This window comes from Perna viridis, chromosome 3, assembly GCF_037379345.1.
Source record: "Perna viridis isolate PV_CMFRI_1.1 ecotype Kerala chromosome 3, ASM3737934v1, whole genome shotgun sequence".
NCBI classification, from domain to species: domain Eukaryota; kingdom Metazoa; phylum Mollusca; class Bivalvia; order Mytilida; family Mytilidae; genus Perna; species Perna viridis.
In genome coordinates this window covers 37395044-37421601 of record NC_142447.1, presented here as the reverse complement: position 1 = coordinate 37421601, position 26558 = coordinate 37395044, and the positions used below count along the sequence as shown (strand labels likewise).

Sequence of the window (26558 nt, the reverse complement as noted above, 5' to 3'; positions counted from 1 at the left end):
TTATTTTTTCATCATTAAAGGTTTATTGTTCAGGGCATAATCTAGGCGGCAGTTTGGAGATTTAAGTCGCGAAGATCTTTTAAAATATAAAAAATGTAGTTAAAAGTCGCCAGCTTGTGTCCTTTTAAGAGAAGTGAAGTCACTGTGGAATTTGACCGAAGAGAGATAACTCTAGCCTTTCCGGGTAATAAACAACCAAAATGGCGGCAATTTTCGTAAGGAAGAGAAAACTTGAATTGGAAGAATATCACTTAATTTGCAGCAGTTCCAAGCAATCCAGGGAATATTTCACCCTTTCTAGCGACTTGGATAATGGATAAAACTGGCGTAACTTATTTGAATGAAACATATTCAACTTACTGAGTTCAAAATCAAAAGAAAATAATTACAAAGGGTAAGGTACGTGTACATTTTGTGTTCCTTGATTAAATATGTAATTTGATGACAAAAATTAATTTATTTACTCAAAGAGAGACTCTCATAGTGATTTTAAGACAATTGATAATTGGTAGGTTCAGCTTATGTGTATGAGTGTATGTGGGTTTGAAGTGACACTTTGTTTTGATAAGGCCTAGATAAAGATAATTAAGCTACTATTATCACTTATTAAAAAAATCAGAGAAATTTATTGGATAATAGACTACCATTATGGCATATCAAGATGCAGTCATTCATTTCTCAATTTAATTATAACTATTAATTATTTGAAAATAATCCCACAAAAATGTACATGAAAACATACATGTACATGTATGTCTGTACAGGTTGATTTGTGCTTTGTATCAATTACAATTCAATTGTACTCATCATATTATCAGAACAGAGATGATTTACATTAATGATCTTTTTCTTTTTCAGGAAGAGACCACATGAAATGCAGTCCATTCTTCGACTTTAAGAACATGTTATTATAACAAGTTCTCAATGACAATCTGATCACTTACTATATTCAATTAAAGTTACTTATTATACATGTACTTATTTCTTGCAAGTATAGAAAATGGAATTACAGTTTACAGTATTAAACTTATCGTATTTGTTTATTATTTATTAGAAATAGAATACATGTCCTTGAGATACAACTTCATATCACTGCAGTAAAATATTTTAGCGATGAAGTATGATTTCTCCCCATTCCAGATTCACTTCTCCTATTCACTGAATCCTAGATTATGCCCTGATTGTTATCCATTTACTTTTTTTTAATCAAGATTTCTGTGAATGTATATATGTGTAAATAAAAACAGCCTTATCTCCGCATAAGTATACAAAACCTTATAATTTCTTCAATTTAGATACCTACCTTGAAAGCTTGATGACCATAGTCATAAATGAAATTATCTGTAAAACCAGTTTTGTAAATTAGCCGTAAACAATGAGCAATAATAGTTTTGTGTAATGTGTATTATGTCTTATGATTTCATGTTTCAATTTTTTTAAGAATCGCCTGTGGAAGATGATTGTACACCTGCAAAAAAGATGAAGCAAGGTTGGTCTATTTAGCATTCTTGATTTTTTTTTTATATTGTAGGAGAGTTCACCAGTCATATTCACTCATTTGCATCCCATTAAGTGTTAAGTTGGTTCAGTGTTCCCCTCCAGGCCCTTAAAGTGCTGCGCTTTACAGCGCTTTCAAGTTTAAGCACTGCACCATCAACGTCAGTACTGTGCTATCTTTCTACCAGTGCTGTGCTATAAAATTAAATATGGAATGAAAAATCATGACAGGAAATGTGTGTGCCTCGAGGTCATTTATTGGATTCTACAAGGTAATTAGCTCATGAAACTGGTAGCAGTAAACAAGCTATGGTCTGTTGATCGCCGTATGACTGCACATATGTGTTAGCACTACATGAAAATTTCTGTTAGCCTCTGTGGCTAATTTAGTCCAATATCAATTAGCCACATCTGAACATCATTAGCCACTAAATACCCGTTATAAAGGTGACAACAGTATCAACTGTTACATGTATGTACTGGAAATTGGAACTCAAGATATACATTTTAGCTTTCAAATTGTGGGATGCTAAAAAGAAAAACATACTTTAAGTTTTGACAAGAAATTTAATTAGACATCCACAATTAACTGAACTTTTATTTTCAAGCACTTTCAATAAAAGTGTCTCTAACCTTTTTATTTTGTTTTTAATTGATACATCTTGTTCTTAACTATTATATTCGTCCTCACTTTCCTCAACAGTTTCATCATTTCTGCCTCACCCTTATTTTTCATTTGAAGTCACTGCTGCTGCTGCTGTAGCCATCTCATTTTCAACAGTTTTACATTTAAGTGATTCCCTTTCAAACAGTTTAAACACTGTGCTGTCTTGGTTTTCAAATCCGAAATGGAAGCATGTGTGAATAATGAAAGAATTGATTCGGAATAAATAAGTCTATGTGCCTTATATTCCCCCGCAATTAGGAGAACTGATATGAGAAATGAAACAGAATTTGTGTTTGAATCATAACCAATCCGACATTCATGTTTTTTGGGTTTTTTTTTTAATCTGATACCAATATCCTATACTGAACCAATCAAAACTAACTATGGTCAAAGGTAGCTCAACCCTGGCCAAAAGCATGTGGCTATATATAAATGCAAAGACAAAGTTGATGTTGTACAATCAAAAGATATTTTCAACATTAAGAAGCTGATTTACCTTATAAAAGGATGTATCCAATTCCCAAATAATATTTATTCCATCATATACTTCTGAAATACTTTGAATTTGAAAAGTAAGGAAATGTCTGTCTTTTGTTTACATTGCCATGTTACTGTATATCAAGAGCACTTGTTTTTTTTGGCATGAAAATCAGTTAAGAAATAGATTGTAAATTCCCCCCAAAGTTGAAAAATAGTACCACAGCTGTGGTGAAAAAAAAATATACTTACATTTTTTCGTAAGTCATGATATGGGCGTTTTGTCATAAATGAACTTCATTTTAACATAATAATAATTAAAAAAAACAACAAAACAAAACCAAACAACTAGTGTGTCAACTTTGAATAATAAGAATAAGATTTATGTTTTTTCCTACTGACTAGGGTAGCTCCACAGTACTGATTTTCTGATAATTTTTGGCAACATGAATTTCAAGACCAGGGTTGTCTATTATATCTGATTACATAATTCTAAATCTATAAGTATATTGAAAGTTACAAAGATTAGAAAAAGAGTTCAATAGAAAATGCTTTTAATCAAATGAAAATAACATTCATATGAGCCACTGAGGCCCCAAAATAAATGAAAAGTAGTAATTTAAATTTGGGTCTGCTGTCAGCCTGTAAGTAAAACATCAACGAAGAACCCCTGGGTGTGTATGAATTAGAGGAAATGTATATAAAGAATTACTTACCATAATTTGATAGAATATCTTTTTAATATTCTTGTTAAATATAAAAAGGAAAAATAAAAAATGGTATTAAAGTTAACATTGCTGCAATTGAAGAAAAAAGGTGAAATATTTACTTATGAATAAGTCATATAAACATAAACAGCATTGTACAAATACACATTTTGAATTTTTTAAGTAATACATTAAAACACGAAATGGCACATTTCGACACAGAACCTATTAATGTAGTGTCACTCACACTGAATACAGCATTATAAAAAAAATGCTGGGGAGAACACTGAATTGCTTGGCAGTTAAACAATTAAATCAGCATTTGACAATTTCATTATAACAATCCCACTTTTCAAAATATTTTAACTTTTTTATTTCACTCCCAATTTTGGTTCTGTAAAATTTTCACTAAGATGAAATAATTCTTATTTTGTATGTGAATTTAATTTACTGATTCTAATATGACATGCTTCAAAGCTTTTTAGACCACAGCCATGGTAAAAATGTGGTCAACATTTCATGCATCACAATAGGCTGTGTCTTATTCAAAACTATGAAGAAACCAGTCATAATAGAATCAAAATAAATCTTTGTCTCTTTGATAACAGTTAATACTGAATATCTTTCTTGGAAAAAGAAAATTACCAACCTTAAAGCATTGTGGTTAGTTACTTCAAAAGTAATCAATTCAAAATATACAGCTTTTACAAAAAGTTGCAAAATAAACAGAAATATTCCAACTTATTTCATCATTTCACATTCTACATTAAAATCTTTTGTCGTAATGGTTAAAAAGTAAATCCCATCATGAAATGGTTTCCTTAATTTCTGGAATTGTTTCTAACCTGTTGACCTGGTTAATGAGAGAAAGTTGAGATCACGCATTGTGTGTTCATAGTTAAATTGTTACTAATATGTACTTGTAGGCTTTTTATATGAAGGAATCTTATTAATTTCTAGTGTTTTGTACATGAAAGACATTAAATCACTTTTGTATTAGTTACTTCATCAATTTAAATGTTTTGACCTTGATATTTTCACAGAGTTGATACTTGTATGCAAATTAAATGGAAAATTTTGAAATAGTCTGTTAAAAATAATATTTGCTTTTTTGTAAATTTCATACTTTCCTTTTCCTGTTTCAGCAAGGTTACCTTTTAAAACAATGAACCAGAAATCACAGCAGCTTATTTCACCGAAATCAAATATATCAAAGAAAAGAAAATTGTCGGATGCAGAGTCGCCAAGTGCCAAAATAGCTAAAACTCCAAAGTCCAACTTAGGTACAGTGCCTGATTCTGCAGTTAGTGGTGAAACTGAAGTCAGTTCAAGCTCTGAGGCAGAGAATGTCAAAGTTAGAGTTAGAAATACCTTGGAAAGATTTGTAAGAAAAAATTCTCAGGAAGAGATAACATCATCAACAAATTCTGTTTGTATTGACCTGACTGACTCTGATGATGGCAAAGAATCTGACATCTCATTTTCTGAAGATACTTGTCAGTCAAAAAACATAAAAGAGTTTTTCCCTGTCACTTCTAAAGAATCAACTAAAAAAATTGAGACTGATAAAGCTGTTGAAAATTACATTAAAATTATTGAGGCAGTCAGTAAAGGAACCATTCCATCTGATGATGAAGACAAAGAAAATGTTGAAAAACCTTTCAAACCAGATGTATCTATCGAGTTAGCTGATTGCAAACTGGATAATAGTAATGTTGATCCCGAAACTCCTGGTAAAGGTATAACACCATCATCCACTGTTTTTAGAACACCCGTGTCTTCTAAAGCTAGTCCTAAAGATGAGTCAACACCACTGTCACAGAGTCCTGGAGACAGCCAAAGTGATAGCACTCCAAAGTCTGGTAAAAAGTCTCGATCAAAGGTATATTAATTTTTTTTGGTTAGTTTAAATTAATAATATCTATTAGTAAAGTACACTTCAGGAGATAACTCTTTAAACATTGCCCCCTTTCCCTGCTCCTCCTAAAGAAAACTAGGTAAATAAATGGATATCTTACTATCAAACTCAAAAGGCTACGGGCAAGCAATGGTCATATATTTACAATTTATAAACTAAGTAATTAAGTGTTACTTGATGGGTAAGAATGTATTCAGAAATACTCAATAGTTCAACATAACTTATATGAATTTTGGAAACGATTAATCTTGTAAGATGAATTTTGAGATTAATACTTTTACGGCCACATGATGGAAAAAGTGAACCCTCCTTTTGCTTATACTATTTAAAATTCCTAAAGAAAATCAGCTAAGATTGGATGTGCAATCCCCTATAAAATGATACAACTATTTACAAGTGCATCCCATTTTTCTACGGCACTACATTGTGTTGCTATGAATTTCTCACGGTGGCTGAAGATGCAGGTGTTCGTTCTGGGACCTTTGATTGACAGGCAATCAATTAAATTAAATGTCGTGCATGTGGCTTTAAGAAAAGATGCAGTCTTGTTGATTGACAGGTAATAAATTATAGGAATATTGAGGGTGTGGTTTAAAGAACTGGACAGTCAACCTGCGCGTATAAGAAAATGGCACTTACAAGTACCTGAGAAGACATATAGGTGATTTAATCATGATTAGACGTTTATTTGTACTAAGATTGAGGTGTTATAAATTGGTTTATTTTTGTCAACAACTGTAACAAAAAAATAAATTATAAGATATACGATGAGTGCAACTATGGAATTCGAGAAAGGACGTGTTCATGTACAATCGAAACGAACAAGGGCAGGTGTTACGAATTTTGCTAAGATTTGAAAGTTACTCTCAAATATGATAATTTATTATGTATCCATTTCAACAACTACAAGTGAAAGACGAAATAACACAAAACATACGAAATCTCAATTTTGTCCCATTTTAGTATTGAAATATATTGGAGATTTTCAGAAAAAGGTCTACTTCATTTAAAGTCAGCACACTAGTGTTAATAAAGATACCAATTAGTTTCATTTATTCTATATTTAGTAAGCTGTAAAATTCATACTAAAAGAATTTGATTTTATTTATTTTTTTTATTTGATCATACTTTGGTTATTCAAACATAACTTTAATTTTAAAAGAGGGTTTAAATGTCGAAATTTTGATTTAAAAAAAAAAACAAACACTTTGGATGTTCCTAATACGCTTCTGTAATCATGAAAATTAAATTTGGTTTCTTTTAATTCTTTAATATTACCAAACAATTCCTTCTCGTTAATTAGCAGTTGATCGACCACTTCCTGTATATTGGCTAAGTGTGACACGCTCGGGTATTAAGTAGTGACATTGCACAGATAATACACTATTTCCGGTACAATTAGTGAGATTTGACTAAATAAGTTAACATTTTAAACACATTGTTTAATTTTATTTCTAGGTGGCTATGGTATGAAATATCACAAATGCATTATGTTTTGTAAACAGGAAAAAAAAATGCTTGTAGTGATCATGATTTTACCAGAACAGTGAATATTTTATTATTTAAAAGCAAAATATGATTGTGCTTGTGTCATTTACAATGTACCTGTTTGTATATTCCAAAACTAACAATGAATATTTCGGAAATGAAAATAATGATGTTTCTTGAATAAAGTTCGAGAAGATTCTTAAAAAAAATTATGTGACTTCAAAATAAAACACTTAAATGGAAATCTATTTTCGAAAGTGCATTTTAATATGCGAAGATTTTCGATAATTAAATTAAAAGTCTTAATCAAAAGGTCTGAAATTTTCATTTAATGTCAGCTGTTATGAAAATTAAAAAAAAAAAAAAAAAACAATATTTATATTTCTATATATCTAAAGTTACATATTTATGAATGACAGTGTAGAATTTTAAATACTTTAGTGTATTATTATCAGTCTTCGTATTATCTATGCAAATAAGGCATGTTGTTCGTCGATCGATAACTGTTGTCACGTCGATTAACCTCATGCCATGCTCAAAATACAGGGACACACCTATTGATAAAACTTGAAAAGCAATGATTGGAGTACATTATTACAAAGTCGTTTATCGAATTTGCATAAGAAATTGAGGCACTTAAAGCATTGTTGTTGGTTTAAAAACAAAAGTATATAAAAACCATCTGTAGGAATTGTTACGTAAGAAACTCGTAGTCAAAATTGTTGAACTAAGTAAAGGGGAAAAACAGTAGAAATAATTCGTTCCACTGTCTTTTGTGCGCTAAATCTTAAAGAAATAACTGCATCTTCAACTTAAGAGGGGAAATTTTCACCCATTACTATTTTTGGCTAACATGTGCTCGGATGATATACATGGATAAATTCTTTGGCACTTGAAAACTCGTGAACTACGCGATTCAATATTTCTGGATAATATATTATCTTCCCACTTTCAAATTTTCTTGAAATGACACGATACTGAAATTGGTTAATTAAAGACCATAAGTTAAAGTTGCACGCGTTTGCTTCAAACCCATTCTTTCACTGAGAAAATACAACTGCGTTAAATGGGTAGTCAGTAAAATGAGTTCGCAAATACTTGATTTTCTTGAACATCGTATTTTACAATTTGTAACATTCTGGTCAGATGTACAATATTATTACATGATACATGGAACAACTGGAAATGTTTAAATTAAGGCCTTATGGATTTCTTTAAAAATTATATCAACTTTGTTTTCCGATTAGTCCAGCTTTACATTTCAATAATTACAGACTTAACTACGATGTAGGCCTTCAGAGAAAAAAAAAACACACAAGAGTTCGAAGCATTTAATTCATATAAAAACCTAATTTTCTTACTTCCTAAGTAAACACTTGTTGGGCTCACAATTTTGGCTGGAGGCCAATTATACGTGAAAGAAAATTGATTCTCACCATCAAAGTAATGATTGACACATTGTTTTTTTATTTGTCAACCGTTCGAATTCTCTTATGAAATTGCCGATCATGGATTAAATCCAGTCAACAGGTTATCACGCATCCACCAGATACTGTGGGCTTGGACACTATTGTCCACCTGACACAGTGAGTACGAGGACATCTGTCCACTGTGGGCATTAAGGATAGGTAAAGCGTGGACAACTTGATTTGTCCATGGTGGGCGAGTGGAATCGTCAAAATAGTCGTTAGCTCTAGTGTATAATGGGACTTTTACACTTTTACTCATGCTCTGCACAGCAACACCCTCAATATATTGGTTTTATGTCAAGACAGTGCATTGTAATTTGTCCATTACAATGCTATTTGAAAATATAATAATGATTAATACATGTTAATATGGTATACTTGGACATTATTCCTTCATGGATTCTTAAACAGCTTACAGAAGCACAGAGAATAGAGAAAGAAGCTTTGCGACAGAGAATAAAGGAAGAAAAACTTAAAGTATTAGATGAAAAGAAAAAACAAAAGGAGCAAGAAAAAATAGAAAAAGAGAAGGAAAGGGAAAAATTGAAACAAGAAAAAGAAGCAGCAAAGGCAGAAAAGGAAAGAATGAAGAAAGAAGAAAAAGTAACGTATTTCATAACTCTAAATATGACATTTGAATAACACTATTTTCCCCAAAACATGTCTTTAAATTTGCATGTCCTTAATAGGTAAAGAAAATAGTCAATATATAATTGTTGTTTAACTTTTTATAAACTTTTGAAAATGTAGAAAACCAACTTAAATGTCATGCATATTGAGAGCCAATAGAAATTTCAATTGTTCCCCTCTGTTTGTAATGCTTTTGCGTGTGTGTGTGTGTGTTTTGGTATCCAAGTATAACGAATGTCATTAAAATTTTTAGATGGTAAAGTTATATCTGAATTGTTAGACAAAATTGTTACTTCTGAAGTTCAGTGTTTGTCTGTAGTCTTACTCCAGCTTCTATTATTCAGGATAAGAAAGAAAAAGAACGTCTCGAAAAACAGCAGCAAAAAGAGGAAGAGATGAGAAAAAAAAGAGAAGAACAAGAGTATGTAATTTTATTCTGGAAACTTTTTAAAATTTCCTGATTTACAGTAGTCCCTCTCTTATGTGGCCACCCATACTGCAATCCAAAACTGGCCACATAAGAAAGGTGGCCTCTGGAGAGGTTAGGCCAATTTCAGCATTTCATTGAAAAGGTTTATTTGCTTTAGTTACATGTACATTGTTTTGTATATGTAATGCATTTTTTTAAAGGCAAATGGCAATTAACTATTGAATAAAGATTTCTTTATTTACCATATATTTTGGACTAAAAGTAATTTTTTAGCTCACCTGGTCAAAGGCCATGTAAGCTATTGCCATCACTTGGTGTCCGTCGTTTGTTAACAATTTTTCTAAAATCTTTTCCTCTGAAACTACTGAGCGGAATTAAATGAAACTTTGCACATATGTTCCTTAGGGTATTTTGAAAAAAAATTTATGTTTAGATTTTTGATCCGTCAAAAAACATTGCCGCCATTACTAAAAATAGAACATAGGGCCAGACTAGTTTTTCACATATATCTCGAAAACCATTAGGTTTAGCCAAATTCTGACGTGGTAAAAGTGTTCAGCATGATGAGATTATCTGTGGTCAAATTTCATTTTGATCTGTTAAGCCACATAATGGTCCTTATGATAAGTCCTACCGAAGTCTTGAGTCAAAATTGTTAGACAACTTGTTAAATTTATTGCCATGGAAAGACAAAATTTAACCAGGTGAACGATTCAGGCTCCTGGGAGCTTCTTGTGTTGTTTTTTTTTTTTTTTTTTTTTGTCAGAAAGTCTTCGTACATTTGTTTTATAGACCTTTGAACTTTCAAACCCATTGCTTTCCCGACTAAAGCTTAAAAATTATTTGATTACATTCATTCATAATTCAGGGGTCAACTGCAAGACAAAAGCTGTCAATCAAACTGGTAATTGATTGACAAAGATAATTGGTCCATGCCATTATCAATTTTACGAATGAATATTACAATGTTTTATAAAATCTGTGCTATTCAGAATACACAACTTTATAACCGTCAGAATACATAAACATGATCTCTACTAACACCAATGGTCTATGTACCAATGATGAACATGGCCGGATACGAGAGGCTCATTCAAAGATGTGGCCGCTGGTCGCATTAGAGGGGTGGCCGTTTTTAAGGGGTCAATTTGCACTATAAGTTGTTTATGCAATTAAAATGTGGTCATATAAAACAGGTTTCTATTACTGTATTTACTCGCTATTAGTCGGATATTTGTTGCTTAATTTTTAACTGCTGGGAAGGGTTCCGACTTATAGACGAGATCTAGTTATGAACTAAAATTTTCAGCTTGAAAATGTCAAAAGCATGATAATTGACATGAGTGTGACACCAACATTGAACAGCCAGACCAGTACCGTTTATGCCAATATTAAATTGTTAACATCTGTTTTAGGAAGACTGTCTTCATCTTCTACCTTTTACAGCTAAAATATTATGCAGTGAAAGAGAATTTACTGTTTAGTCTTCATTTTGCCACAATACTAGTCTTTAATGATTTTATTTGTATTTCCCACTCATCCATTTTGTGTGTTGATTTTTACCTGTGTACACTCATATATCTTAAGACCCAAGGATGTAATAGAAACATGACACAACAACATACCAATAACGTGTCAAAAATAATCAATATATTAGTTGGTAACAGGAGTTGCGCTGGGCTTTGCCAATGTCGCAATTTGTGTGTTGTTTTTTTTTTTTTTTTTTTTTTTTTGATCTGGCTACAAAAATAACTAGTTGGCGATTTTCTTGGCACCTAGGTTATGTATATTAAAATTGACATAAAGTTTGTCAGCAATGAATATTCTCTCCAATTAAAGAGTTGTGTTGACACCTGGTCCAAAGTAATTAGACCAGGTGACCGTGACTCACAATATCCTTCTGGGAGGTGTCAATCAGATGTAAATATATTACTGAGCCAATCAAAACTCTTATCATCTGGTCAAAGGTAAACACAATCATGGCCATGTGCATGTGGCTACATACAAGCTTCGAAGCCCTGTAACATCATATGATAATTCGGAAACAGATTTACCTTATAACAATAAATTAAATCCAATTAACAATGATTATCCCATCAGGAAGTGTCTAAAACACTTTGAAAAGCAAGAATTGATAAAAGAAAATGGATGACATTTGTTTACACTTTTGTCATGTGCCTTTTCTTGGCGGGAAAATTGGTAAACAAATAGATGGGGATTCCCAAATTCTAATTATATTCAGATAAATAGAATTCCAGATAATTGCAAAGGGACATCTTAATGGTCAATGGTACTTTGCTAGAAATTTTATCACTTGAGAAAGGAATCAAGTTTGTTGAAAATTTATAAATAAAAAACAAAATTATATTTTAAGATGAATTAATTGGACCACAAAAGACAACAATGAACATGTTTTAAAATCAGGGACTATATGAGCATAGTTTATAAAGTCCTTTTTCTGGAGTAGTACTTTATTATTTTGCATATAAAAAGTGACTAATGGTTTTATATTCTGGCTAAGACTAGAGTTAAAAACCTACTTTATACATGCATCTAGAGTGAACATTTTTGCTCAAATTTCTGAAAATTTGGGACAAAAATTGGCAGCTGGCGTCAGAATTTTGAAGGCCAGAGCAGCCCCTGTGGTAATGGCAATTCTTTTAATGAATTTCTTTTAAGATAAATCACTTAAAATATCTTCTGAGTTGTTAGGTTTATCATAAACTTTTTGTTTTATTTTTAGTGGTTCACTTGATTTATGATTCTAATTTGGTTATTGGTTGTACCAAAATTAGAATGAATAAAAAAAAAATGGCCGTATGAAAACAATCCATATGGCTTGTCAAGAATTTATTTAATTAATTAATAATATAAAGCCCTGTGCAGGTCCGGGTGTTAAAAGAATAGGCCTGCAGCAGCGCTAAGCTTGTCGTATAAGGCGACTAAATGGTGCTCAGAAACCTAGCCAGGAGCTAGGCGCTCTGCCCACAGAGCAACTGGGATATGTGCCCCAGGTGGTTGAATGGGGTGCCCCTGGCGTGTTACATGCTGGGGTTGTCAGGCTATAATACTGAAAACCTGACGGCAAACCATAGTGGTGCACCATGTTGGGAAAGATGCCACATTACTTGAACATTAAAGAACCCTGCTGTGGTATTCGATAGGAGTAGGAACCTTTGCGCTCCGCCACAGGAGGCTAAATTGCCCGACCTTACCCATCCCCCCCTTTTTCCAGTGGCAATCAAAATTTGTCGACCCTATTGTCCTTATGTCCCATCCTTTTTTTTCATTTCATGTTCATCGTCTGAATATAGCTGAAATATTGCTGCTCAGACGTTAAACCCCAACAAACAACAAACAAATTAATAATATAAATCAACTCTGGCTTGTAATAATTTTTTCAACATTTATTTAAGTTATCTAAACAAACAGTTATACTCATTGTAATTAAAGAATGTTAGCGATGCAGTGTCAGAAATTAGTCCGACTTGTAAGTGGGTCAAAGATAGGTTCCAGAAATTTTGGACTGAAAAGGGGGTCCAATTATAGGCGGATTGACTTGTACTCAGGTATATACAGTAATAAAAATTGACATATGGAGGAGCTACAGTTTCATAACTTTTTCTTCAACTAGATTCTGGAATTCTTTTATATAAGCACATTTAATATGTGTACAACATTGTTGATTTGTACTTTGGTTGCACAGCTTTAACTCACTGATGTAACAGATTGTGGTAATGCATATGAATTGTGTTTTCTTATGTACATGCCTTAGAATACAATTTGAAAAAAAAGTAGTGCAAAAAGTCTATGAACAAGGGTGTTTTACAGATTTAAGCTATCATGTGTTGTGATATATGTTTGGTTCTATTAATATACTGAATATTGACATGATTTCAGGGCAAAAATGGAAGAGAAAAAAAAGAAAGATGAAGAAAAACGCCTGAAAGAAGAAGAGAAACAGAAGGAGAACGAGGAAAAAGTAAAACATTAACATTTAATTGTCTTTTAATGTTTTCATTCTTTTATATGTGTCTGTCTTCTGTGTCTGCTTGACTTTCAAAGGCAATTGTTGCACTGAAATTTCATTGGTAATGTTGGTAAATTTATGTGTATAATTCAATAATTGACCCCTCATTTTTTTTAAGCATGAACCAATGTAATATATTCAATATTCAGAAGTTTTCATGAATATGCTCGAGAATTGCATATTAAAGAATGTAGACACAATTTACTGGTATTTCAGTTTAATAGATTTGAACTACCTAAATAAGTAAATGACAAACATGAACTGTAGTTTAAAATGTGCAAATATTTCTGAGTAAATAAATAAATTGAAAAAAAAATGTATTTGTATTTATAGATTAAGAAAGAGAAGAAAATCAAAGAAGCATTTCAGAGTTTTTTCATCAAGAACAGCACATCACCTACATCTTCCAAGGTAAGAATATTTAGTGGAAGAAATATTGGTACTTCTCTAGTGAAATAGGTTTGAATAGTTGATTTCACTAGTTGGAATACAAGGAAGAGTGAATGATGGACCTTTAGATTTTAGAATGATACATGATTTCTTGAAAATGATCCAAAAAAGAGCATTTTAAACCTCTCACAAACAGTTTCGGTAGGATATATAGGAATTGGTACATCTAAACTGCTGTAAGGATTTGATGAAATTTTATCGGGAAAGTTGTGTATCATATGTAGATATGCACGAGGAGCAAAAGTTTTGCCAGAGAACCCAAAAAAGAAGATAATGCAACTGCCAGATTTTACTTGTTAATATCTAATAAGCGCTACTCTACAACCGCTCAAAGTATTTAGAAGAAATTGTATTTGATCGATGGGCATCATAATCATGTTGTGAATGAAGAAATATTTTTTGTGGAAGGATTTTAAAGGGAGACAATCCAATTTTAGAGGGTTTTCCTTCTAAAGTGGGGGTATTCTGTATTTCTTGTTATCCTGTTGTTCCTTTTTTAGACACAGAAAGAATCAACCGGTTTGTTCATGCCCTTCCAAGTGAAAGAGAACACAAGATTGGCTCCTGAAATCAGAAGAAAGGTTACTGATGAGAACAAAAATCTTCTTGATACTTTGATGAATGATCAGGTATTGTCTGGTTAACAAAAATGTATAACCTTTAATTCTGTTGTAATACTATACATACATATACACAGGGGAAAGGTGGGGTTTCAAATTTTTGATACTTTTTTGGCTAGATAGTACAAAGCAGGGTCTGTTTGATTTGTTAACTCTCATCCTGGAATGCATTAAGTATCTGCCATAGGATTTAAAATAGCTCTTTCATATGATATGTAAAAATATTTTAATAACTTACTAACTACTCCAACCACTTGTAACATTTCATTATCTTTTCAGTATATTTTGATAAAGAACTCATATTATGTTAATTATGCCACATGCAAACAAAGTTTTTGGAGTAGAAAACAAAATAACAATTTGTATGCAACATGTATAAAGAAAAATAATTAAATGTTGTGCCACTGAAAAGGTGGTTATCCAACTTATGTTCAACATGATTTTTGTCTACTTGAATTGGAGTGGGTGAAAGGTTTTAAGACAATCTTTGTATTTTGAGAATTGCACTATGAATTATAATTCAGCAGAATTCATTTTGTTTCAGAAATGTGATGCTTTGTACTTACATGACCTTAAAGGAAAAAAGATAGGAAAATCAGGGAAAACCTACCCTAGGTAAGAAATTCTAGTAATTTGTATTTATAATTCTTAAGTAGGGTTTTGGTGGATCTGGACGTGGGGAAAGTAAAATCTTGCTCCAAAGTAATTTCTGTCCTTTTAAGTTTTGTACTTATATATGATATGCTTATGTCACTACATTTTTTTTTTTTTTTTGGTGAAAGTGAAAAAGATCAAATCACAATCTTGGTTACACTCACTTGCAACTGTTTCTGCTGTTGTTGACAGGATACTTAATCTTTCACAAATCCATGAAGAATACTTCAATTTTTTAAAATAAAATTTTGGTCATGATTTGAGTGGGATGGACCGAAGCACACCTTAAACAGATTTTAAAAAAAAAAAACAACTAAAAAGTTAATCAAGCTTCAGAGCTGCAAACCTCAAAACCTGAAAAAAAAATTGCACTGCTGCTGTCTTATTGTTGTTTAAGTTATATGAAAGTTGTTTCTCTGATTTTGATACATTAGTTCTGTACTCTGTAAGGTAATACTATATACATAAAAAAATACATTGACCCCTTAGGCCCTTTGACTCAGTCATTGACTGGGTTGTTATTTCTTTGTGAAATAAATTGTTGGCTTTTTGCAATTACAAGTAAATGCATATTTTAGGGAAGCTGGTGATGATGATGTTGAACTTTTGTGCCATGACAAGGAGACAGTTAAGAAGGTTACATTCAGATGTAAACTGTTACAGTTCCACATGAACTATAGACCAGCTTATTATGGAACATGGAGGAAGAAAAGCAAGTTGATTAACCCTAGGAATCCATTCAAGACAGATTCGGTAATGACTTAGAAGAGCATATAACTAATTTAATTTAATCCACTGGGTGATCTAGGGCGTAATCCAGAGGAGAAATCATACTTCACTGCTAAAATATTTTTATCATATCAATATGAAGTTGTATCTTAGGGCTGTTCCAGTAAAACATACATGGGACCCGGGGACGGCATTTTAAAAAATTATATATATACTTGGTTGTGGGTTGGTGGAAAATGCATCTATGGCACGGTACTGGGCTTGGAAATTTGCTTCTGTGAGTGGTTGTTGGGAAAATGAAGGAACGTTCTGTTGAAAGTTGTTTTTTACTTTCTCGAAATGGTCCAAAATGAATCCCAGAAATCGCCCCGTGTTTGTTTTGACATTATTCTTGCAGTATTCTCGGGGTTTTGCATTGGAGCAATGGTGTGACCCGAAACGCCCGAACATCAGAAAAGATGTCAACTTCCGTCATTTGTTGATGTGGTTCATTAGTGTTCCTCATCTCTCGATTTTTATGTAGATTAGACTGTTGGTTTTCCCATTTGGATAGTTTTATGCTAGTAATTTTTGGGGCCCTTTATAGCTTACTTTTCGGTGTGATCCAAGGCTCCGTGTTGAAGATCATACTTAGACTTATTATGGTTTATACTTTAAATAAATCGTGACTTGGATGGAGAGTTGTCTCGTTGGCACTCATACCACATCTTATATCTATTCAGTGTGTCCGAATTATCATCAAAGCAACTCCTCCACAATTAAACTTCTTTTGAAACTGAATTTGAACAGTTGTTAAATCACTATGTAGTCATTGATATCAAGAATAACCCATTCCAAAACTTCAAAATGAAAGGGTATGGGCAATGGAGTGAATGTGTAGGTGACAAAAACACCAAATTGTCAAAGAACAGGGCTTTTACTTCTGTTCTTCATCTTAGAAATTGTCAGAGAGTCTACAACAATGGACAAAATTTCCATACCCTTAAACAAGATAGCCCCCAGTGTGCAAATGAGCAGAATTTTCCATATTGATAAACATCAATATTACTTTATACTCTCTTGTTCCTCACCTGTACAGAGTGCATGCAAACTTGAGTGATGCTTAAATACAGCAGATTTCCAGCTGAAAGTGCTAGGTGTACAAGAAGAGAAGTTTTCTTGAAATCATTGATCCCTGATAAAACAAATGGATTTTAGAAAACTTCACACAACTATCAAGGCAAATCATATGGATACACACAGAAATTTTAACTGGTTAGATGAGATACAAAATAGTTCATGGTAATACACCAGCTTCATATACTGTAACTGTTGTACAGTGTGGATCAATAAAACTTCTGCATTATCTTCTATTTCTCTTCACATACCAAATATCATCGACCTGTGATATAAATTGGTTGTTGAAACTTTGCTATGGACAAATACTCTTAAAATTGCGAATACCAGAAAGGTAATCCCAATATTCTGGCCTTCTTTTAATTTGTTCTTAGGCAAGACAAAAATCAAGATTTAGCTTTGCATTGAAAAGAGGATATGTGTGCATAAAAATGAATTTTAATATATGAAATGATTTTAATGTACAGATATATGAATGCACAAGAAGTAAAAGCATTAGTCTATACATGAATACATGCAACATGCAAGAAATAGGCAAAACAGCGAATATATATGTTTTTTAATCTGTGTCTTAACTAGGCAAAATGGAGGGGTGCAGCGCCCCACCCCTCTGCCATATTACCCCCTTAGTGCTCATTTATAATTATCTGAAGATTACACTTTTGTTAATAAATTACACCAAGCCAATTAAGAAGTGTCACCTTCATTTACCATATCCTGTCATAATTAACCCTCAGGTATACCTCAGGTAATTATTGGTGATCATACAGCTGATCAGGGTTGTCGGATGATAATCATTTACAAGAAGAAATTGGATCCGGATTGGATCTATCACCATTTCATGGACAGCCAATCATTGGTTAATAATTATTTTCTTTTGTACAATTCATTTTTAAAATATTTTCAAGTTGTCAGGTCTATGTTATATAGAACCATGGGTGTAAACAATTGCATGTTGCATATGTTTATTCAATATGTCAGTTATCTCTGTCAGTTCAATACTTTATAAAATTTTCTATATCGTCAACAGTACAGGTAATTTTTCAAAAGTTATAATTACACTAGTTACAGAAAATAATATGATTTTGAAATTGAATTGGAGCAATATTGAATATTTGTTACATTTCGTGCAACATTTTGCCTCATAGTTTGTCATAAATGTTAAGAATCACTTGCCCTTAATCTCCTTTATGGTGTGAAAGTATACCGCTTTAAATTCTACAAAACTAATTTTAATTTTTGTCTACACATCATTCTTGTGTTATTTAATAAGAATACATACATACAAGAAAAGCAAAAAAAAAATAAAGATATTTCTGACTTAATGGAAACATAAATTTAAAAAAAAAAAAAACTTCAAATACACCAATGTTCCTTTTTGGTTGAAAAAAACATGCTACGTGTTAAGTGCCCTCTTCCCTGTGCACTATCTATTTTCAAATTTTAGCTAGAACACTGATTATGTGTAAATGGAATGAAGCATTCATGAAATCATGCAATGTCTTGCTATTATCTGTATGAAATACATGTATGTCACATGCAGCTGAAATATATAAAAAATTAAAGAATCACCATGGGAATACTGTGAAAGAATATACATGTATATGAATTTTAATATACAAATAAATGAACGCAAGCAGTAAAAGCACTAGTCTATACACGAATATGATAGGCAAAAGTACAGAATATGTATAAGTGAAATGAAGCATTTATGAAATCATGCTATGTCTTGCTATTATCTGTATGAAATGTTTCGCATGCAGCTGAATTAAATAAAAAAAGTAATGTATTACCATGGGAATACTGTTAAAGAATATTTATAAATTTTAATTTGCTTATGTTGGTGCCTATAAAACTTGGGTTTTTACCTCCATGGGTGGGTAGGAGTGGAAAAATATCGCTTCTATGGGAGGTTACCCCAATTTTCAAGTGCCTTCCCCCCGGTCCCATGTATGTTTTACTGGAACAGCCCTTAATATGGACTTGTATTCTAATAAATAATAAAGACTATGAACTGACAAGTTTAATCATGTAATTCCATTTTCTATACTTGCAAATGAATAAGAAGTAATTGTAATTAAATATGGAAGGCTGATCAGATGGTCATTGAGAACTTTTTTCTTAGTAGTATGTTCTTAAAGTCTCTGGATGGTCTGCACCTTCATATGGTCTCTCTCTGAAAAAGAATATTTATTAAAAAAAATCATCTCTGTTCTGTCATTATGATGAAGTGTGTATGTTTACATGTTTGTTGTCAAGTGGGGATATTTTCAAATAATTGATAGATGAATGACTGTATCTTGAAGTGGCAGTCTATTATCAAATAAGTTTACCTGTTTTTTTTTAAATTAGTGACAATAGTTAATTCCATTTTAACAGCTTAATTATCTTTTGTTTAACCTTTTCAAAACATAGTGTCTATTCAGAAACCCTCATACACAAAACTGTGATCCAAGCTGAACTTGAAAATAAAAATTATTCTGCAATTGTAAATCTGCAGGGGTCAGTAAATGCTGAAATAAATTGTTGTCATCAAATTGAATAGTTAATTAAGGAACACAAAATGTACCCTACCTTTTGTGATTGTTTCCTTTGATTTTGAACTTGTAAGTTGAATATATATCATTCAAAAAAGATTCTGCTGATTTTATCCATTATTTAAGTCACCAAAAGGAATGAAATATTCCCTCAATTGCTTGGAACTGATAAAAATTAATTGAGCTTCTTCCAACTTAAGTTTTTTCTACCCTACAAAAATTGCAGCCGTTTTGGTTGTTTATTGCCTGAATTGCAAGAGTTATCTCTCTTTGGCAAAATCACACAGTGACTTCACTTCTCTTGAAAATACACGAGATGATGACTTTTACCTTTTTGTTTTAAATTCTTTGCAACTTGAATCACCATTTTTGCCTTGATGATCGATAGACATTGAGGAAGGTAAAATGTCCAGTGAACACAAATACTAGAATGATTTAGCTAAATTGTATTTGCATTTTTTTGGACGGAAATTATCGATTTTATTATTTCACTTTCAGTTTGCTAATAAAATGGCTTGGGTTGATTGGGTAATCATTAACAGACATATATTTTTTACTGTGATATTTTTTCTTGACTTCAAAGCTGCTTTTCTGTATTGATCACACTTTACAAATTGTGTTAAACACAATATAAAATAACGTGTGTGTGTGCAGTTACATTCTTAACAAAAATATTTCACCTTTACTTCAACCAAATCATTAGTCTCGAAGTAAACTTCTATGGTCCGATTCCCTGTTGTACTGTTCCTTTACACCTGTCTGTATATAATTAGAAGTCAATTAAGAACTACCGTAATCACTGACTGCTATCCTGACTGTTTTCGACTGGGTGTCCAATACACTTTGATGGACATGAAACCACCTGGTTAACTGAAACAGCAGAAAGACTTAATTGAAATGTTTGAAACTTTTTTACTTTCAATTTGGGATTAAATGAATGAGGGTTGGTTGGGTAACTCTAAACAGACATTAGACACAGTGTTTTCACTATTTTTTCTCCCAACAGGCCAAATAAAGATTTGAACAGGACAAATCTATTAATTCTTAATTAAATGACTTAAATAAATTACTTTTCCCACTTGGAACCGGCCAGACAGGTGTTTGAAGCATTCAAATTGGCCTCCAGCCTGTTCCAAATGAAAACACTGAGACATACATAATATTTTTTATGACCAAATACTAATACATGGACTAGTATGTAGAACAAACATTCATTAAGTTAAACAAAGATTTTTCTTTGAAGGAATTACTAGATTATGAGTATGACAGTGATGATGACTGGGAAGAAGAAGAGCCAGGAGAAAGTCTTTCTGACTGTGAGGTATGTACATATCTAGATGTATACCCAACTGGAGGGAACCATGTTTATTGTACAATTTTATGGAAATAATTAGAAATATTCTGCTAACATGTGAAATAGGTGGCTTAAAGATTTTCTAGTCTCTGTTTCTGCCAAGTTAAAGCTGAATGTTTTATCACAAACATCATTTAGTTGAAAAAGTAAGCAAGGTATGACCTTAACACTTAATCAAGCTCTAGGTTGTTCTTTAGTAAACGAATATTGAAAAATGAATAAGATTTAATTGTCCTGTTGGCAAGTAATCAACGTTTACTTGTACAAATGGTAGTTTCACTTGTCCTGGGCAATAGGACAACCTTTAATGCATACCCCTGCTAAGTACATCCCGTGATTTCAATTGTAAAATATTATTTTTTCTAGGATGAAGATGATAAAGATGAGGATTGTAAAGAAGAGGAGGGAGATGGATGGATGGTTCCTCATGGTTATCTGTCAGAAGATGAAGGAATTGATGATGATGAAGAGGTATAGATAATTTAATTAAGTTCTAGGCATCACTGATGATATAACGAGAATAGGTATGGTGAAAGAGACAACAACCCCACCTGGAAGAAAATATCTGCTGGAGGCCACACATTGGTCTTCAGTGAATGGCAAGAAAACTCCTCATACTACAGGGCATGCTGTAGCTGGCCCCAGAACTTCATTTTACACCGGTACAGCAAAAGAGTTGCCCCCTAATACTCAAGTAACAAAAAATAAACTAAAGGTGAAAACGAAACAAGACATACAGAAATACAGATTTGTTTTTATTTAAGATGTGCTCTGATTTTTGCAGTAAATACAAATTAGATAATTAACTTTCCAGATTTTTCAATTTTCTGCATAAAGATCCTTATTAGCTAAGATTTAGGTTGGTTTCATGGTGAAATTATAAACATTTGTTTATTGTGATTTTTTTCTTAAAGGAAAGATTCTGACGGAGTCATGCATTAATATAACATTTTCTTGTTTTATTTTTGCCATTATTTCATCTCAATTTTGAGTGAAATTTGAAACAAATATCACTAAAACCATTGATGACTGCCTCTGACCTGTTTTGAAAATCTTTACAGGTAACTCCAGAAGTCTTGAAAATTCGTCGCCAAGCTAAAGCTGAGCAATGGGAAAGCGAGTTAGCTAGACAGACTAAACCTGTGTTACCTCAGATAATAGGAGTTTTCTGGGAACAAGCAACACATGCTTTGCAAGAAGAAATCAGTAAACAGTTAGAAGAATACAGGGTACAAAATTAAATGCTGTGCAATTACTTTTCTCAAAAACATTAGATTACAGATTGAGCTTTGTAATGTTCATGAAAAGTGCTTAATTTTCACATTGTGTACTGTTTATTCAATTATGACATGCTTCAATGCTCTTTAAACCATATCTATGGTAAAAAAAGTGATAAGCACATGACCAACATTTAATCACCAAAATGTATTTCTACTGACTAAAGGCTGCACCATCTACTACTATACAAGTACTTTTTTTGGACCTAGGTCTTTGATCTTTAGTATGTAAATGCATGTTGCCTACCATGTTGAATTTCATATAAAATTGACCTTTAATATAAGTATTTTATAGATCTAAAGTTGCTAATTTTTTTACCAATTTTAATGAGGTGGGATTTAGCAATTTTATTTCTCGGTTCTATGATATGCTGAATTTAACCATGTAAGGGAGTCTGGGTCCAGATTTTAAGTTGTTCCAAATTTGGGTCCAAAATGAAACATTTCAACAAAAATGAGTTCTTGGGGATTCCTTTATATGCTGGATCTTAACCATGAATCTAGATTTTCACTTTCAAATTAAAGATGATTAATGATTATTTAATATGATCAAATTACTTTTGTGTCAGATACCTATGCTGCGTTAAAAGTAATCTCATTAGAATTCAGGTTGTATTGAGCTTATACATATACTTGTTCAAACTCTTGAAGATACTGCCTTGTGGTTCGACCATTTTTTTCTCTACTAATGAAATTGGTATTTTATAATCATGCATGTCATTTATTATTCCAATGCATAACTCGTTACATTCTTTCTTAAAATTTCCACTGAACTTTTTTATAAGTTAATGCCTTAGCAGAAGATCTATACAATATATGAAAGTTTTTTATATATTTTTTTGGTTGCAGGTTGTGATGTTAATGACTGGTCCTGTTCCAACCACATATAATGAACCACCCAAACATGGAAAGGGAGATAACTCATCTGAAGCTGGTTTTGACACTCCTAAAGTGAACCCACATAGGAAACCAGTACCAGAGGAAGGTAAGAATTATATCAATGATCATCTAATTGCTTTCAAATGTGAATTTTTTTCAAATAGCTAATCTTAGTTCTCATGATTCTAAAACTGTAACATTACATAAAATTTGCATGATTTTCAAAACAATGAAACTTAAAATTAAATGGGTGGTGTCCTATTTAGTCAGTATGCATGAAGTCTGTCAAATGAAATCTATTTTATTTGAATATAAATTGTATTCATATCTTTTACCATTCCTTAAAAACACCTATCACTTTAAATTTACAATAACATCTTCACAATTTCAGTATAATTAATATTTATTGAACGACATGGAAAATAATTTCCATTGCAGCCATGCCAGATTTGATTCGTCTTGTTCATGGTAACCTAATGGGAATAAAGAAGTTGATCAGGGAATTCCGTACATTTTGGAAGTCTAAGGCCTCAGGTGAGCAAACAGCTTCAACACAAAATATGAGTATGGAGATTGATGATACTGAAGCTAAGCAAGCAGACACTAGTTTGTCATTAGAAAATGTGAATGATAAATCTGTTAATGTTGAAAATGAAGCAGATGAAACTGAATGTGCAATATCTAAACGACAACTTGAGATAAAAATCAATGCTATAGCTGCTAGGGAGAAACGTGCTGAGTACAAAAAGGTTTGTTGGTATGTCAATGATGAGGTTCTTAAGCAGTTTAATTGTGACGGATTACCTATCCCTTCTGCGTGGGAGGCAATTACTCAACCAACCAAGACACCAGCTAAAACCAAACAGGATGATACTACTGCTCCTGGCTCTGGTCGTAAGACTCCAGTCCCCTCTATTGCTCAATTTGCCCGTCCAATGTCTCCATCCACTATTGCTGCACAACATGCTGCTGCTCAAGCAAAAATCTTGGCTGAGAAGAAAAAAGATATTGTGGAAGAGAAAGAACCGGAGAAAATGGAAGTTACTGACTCTGTTGAGGACAATCTAAATAAAAAGGGAGCCGACCAAAGAAAATTGACAGACTTTGCAAGACCTTTATCATCACCTCATTGTAAAAAACCTATTGCCATCAAACCTGTTGTGTCAGGTCAGGGTCTTGAAAGTCCTGATTCAACCTCAGAACCTAAAGAAAAGGACGATATAAATTTACATGTGAAGCCAATTAATAAGACCATGGAATTGCCTAAAATGAATGGCATGATTACTGACCCAGCAGGAGAAAACTTGAGGGATGCAATAGTGCTTGATTAATAATGTAGTGCTTTATATTCAATTTTGATTCCATTTATACTGTTTTATAATAGTTTATGTAATAATTTGTCTTCTCAATGTAACTGCTGGTATCTTTAACACCCATTTAATTTTTTTTTGTCTGCAAAGATAAAGCAATATTCTATTCATAGACTACTCTGTAGAAAAGAAATTTTTAATGCAACTGTGTATTATTGTGAACCTGGGACCTGATTTCCTTTTGTTTTAAAAGCAGAATTCCATTTTTTTTTTTAAACCTGGGTTTAACCATTAACCTTTTTACTGAGTATTTATTTCAAATTTTTCCATTTTCCACTTTCTTGGTTGATCTCACAGAATCAGGTTTGAAACCTTGTGTTAACAAGTGTATATTTTCCTTTATTCATTGTGATTATTGTTAGAATGGAATAGGAATGTTTATAAGTGGATGAAATGTATGCTGATCTTTACTTGGATGTTTAGTGAAAATGAATTTGCATGCCATTTGAAATAAGATATTGTTACATATAAGTGTCAACACAATTTTATATGGGAAGTCTTTCAAGAATTTTATTAGTATAAACTGTGATTATTGAAAAAGCCAGAACAGAACATGTACTTTCCTGTATTTTGAGAAATTATCAGTGTTTCAGTTAGCCAAAAGAAAATAAGTAATGTGCATAGCTCTTCTTCAAATTTAATGCTTCCTTATATCATGAAATATTTTATGTTTCAACATAATCATAACTTGACCTAAAAATTTTTTTTATTAAGATTGACTTTTTTCTAAGAATGTGTGCCCTTCTGTCCAAATTTACTAGCTGAAACACCATTTCCTTTTCTTTCCATGTCTTTATTTCATTCTCTGTAACTAAATTATTACTTAAGTACATGTTGTAAATGTGTATGAAAAAAATATATAAAAAGAAAATCTGAAGGCCTTTCTTTTATTTATTCCTCTGCTTATAGTTAGGAGGGTAAATAGGAATCCAGTTGGGCTTATCCAAATGAACTCGTGTGCAAGGAAGTAGATAACTAATGTTAACTTATTACAGCTAGTTGAAATAGACCAGTTTCAGTTTCAATATAAATTTAGGTAGGCTGCCAATTAGTTCAAATAGCTCTCTTGGTAGAAATCTGCTTTACATTATACCAATGTGTCCTACTTAACTACCACAGAACACCCATGTGATCTTTTGGACACTATTTTAAGTTGGAATAGCTGTCAGTTATGATGACATTAACCTCTAAATCATACCATCCATCAGTGTGTTTGGTTAGCTTGTACTCTACATTCAAGTGATTTACTTGGTTCTGATTGGATAACATTGTTGATTAAATTTAAATATTCATATAAATGGGTAATCAAAGCCTACTTTGAGGTTTTAATTGAACTTTGTCAACAACATTTTTTAAAGAATTAAATGCACATTCATACTTGACTTGTGTAGTAAACGTGCGAGATGTTCACTAATCATTTAGTTCATGCAACTCACTGAGGACACTCAATTCATTGTTAAAACTTCTATTATTACCATCACATTTTGGGGCATCTCAAATATATTTTTACAGGAAACCAAAGGAAATAGTAAAAATGAGATACTAGTATTTTAAAACCTTTCAGTGGGTTTCTTTTACCAAAAAAAGTAATTGTTTTATATTAAGAATCACATGAGCATTTTTCACCACTTAAAGGACATGGCTAGTTGAAAACATGGTCATTAAGGAAATGTGTAATCATGTATTTTAACATCACTTTCAGCTCTATTTTTATATCAAAAGACATCAAGTTTAACAATATATGTGTCTCTTAATTCTTTTTTAAAGGAAGTTTTAACAGTTCAATTACATAGTTGAAAATCAAAATGGTTTTGGTTAATAAATATTTAAGTAAAATTAACAATGTTATCCAATCAGAAACAGGTAAATCACTTGAATGTACAGAACAAGCTATCCAAACGTACTGGTGGCTGATATATAATAGGGGTTAAGGTCATCATAATTGACAGCTATTCAAACTTAAAAGACAAGTGTTCAGTGGTAATTAAGTAGGACTCGTGGGTATAATGTGTAGCAGATTTCTACCTAGAGCTATTTAAACTACTCAGTAGCCTACCTAGATTTGTACTGAAACAGAAACTGTTCAATTTCAACTAGCTGTAATTTTTGTGGATTCTGTCAACTCATATTCATGGGTATCAATTTTAGTGGTGTATAAAAAATGATGAGCATTATATAATTTTTAAACTCAATTTTGCAAGTACCATTTAATAGCAACTTTCTGCCCTCTACAAACAGAGCCAAAATTAGTACTCTTAC

General features: G+C 32.1%; 1 protein-coding gene across 1 annotated transcript in view; it reads left to right on the top strand.

The window, feature by feature from the left end:
* LOC148622121 (uncharacterized) overlaps positions 1–25176 on the top strand; it is a 38850-nt gene extending 13674 nt beyond the window's left edge. The window contains exons 2-15 of the mRNA XM_088571701.1: positions 1442–1489; positions 4494–5230; positions 8635–8826; positions 9198–9274; positions 13184–13265; positions 13647–13724; positions 14264–14392; positions 14928–14998; positions 15616–15790; positions 20663–20740; positions 21140–21244; positions 21835–22002; positions 22900–23035; positions 23368–25176. Of these exons, the coding sequence (XP_088427827.1) occupies positions 1442–1489; positions 4494–5230; positions 8635–8826; positions 9198–9274; positions 13184–13265; positions 13647–13724; positions 14264–14392; positions 14928–14998; positions 15616–15790; positions 20663–20740; positions 21140–21244; positions 21835–22002; positions 22900–23035; positions 23368–24260 (2969 nt within the window). The 3' untranslated portion in view covers positions 24261–25176. The remainder of the gene's footprint in view (positions 1–1441; positions 1490–4493; positions 5231–8634; positions 8827–9197; positions 9275–13183; positions 13266–13646; positions 13725–14263; positions 14393–14927; positions 14999–15615; positions 15791–20662; positions 20741–21139; positions 21245–21834; positions 22003–22899; positions 23036–23367) is intronic.
* Positions 25177–26558: the final 1382 nt, after the last annotated feature.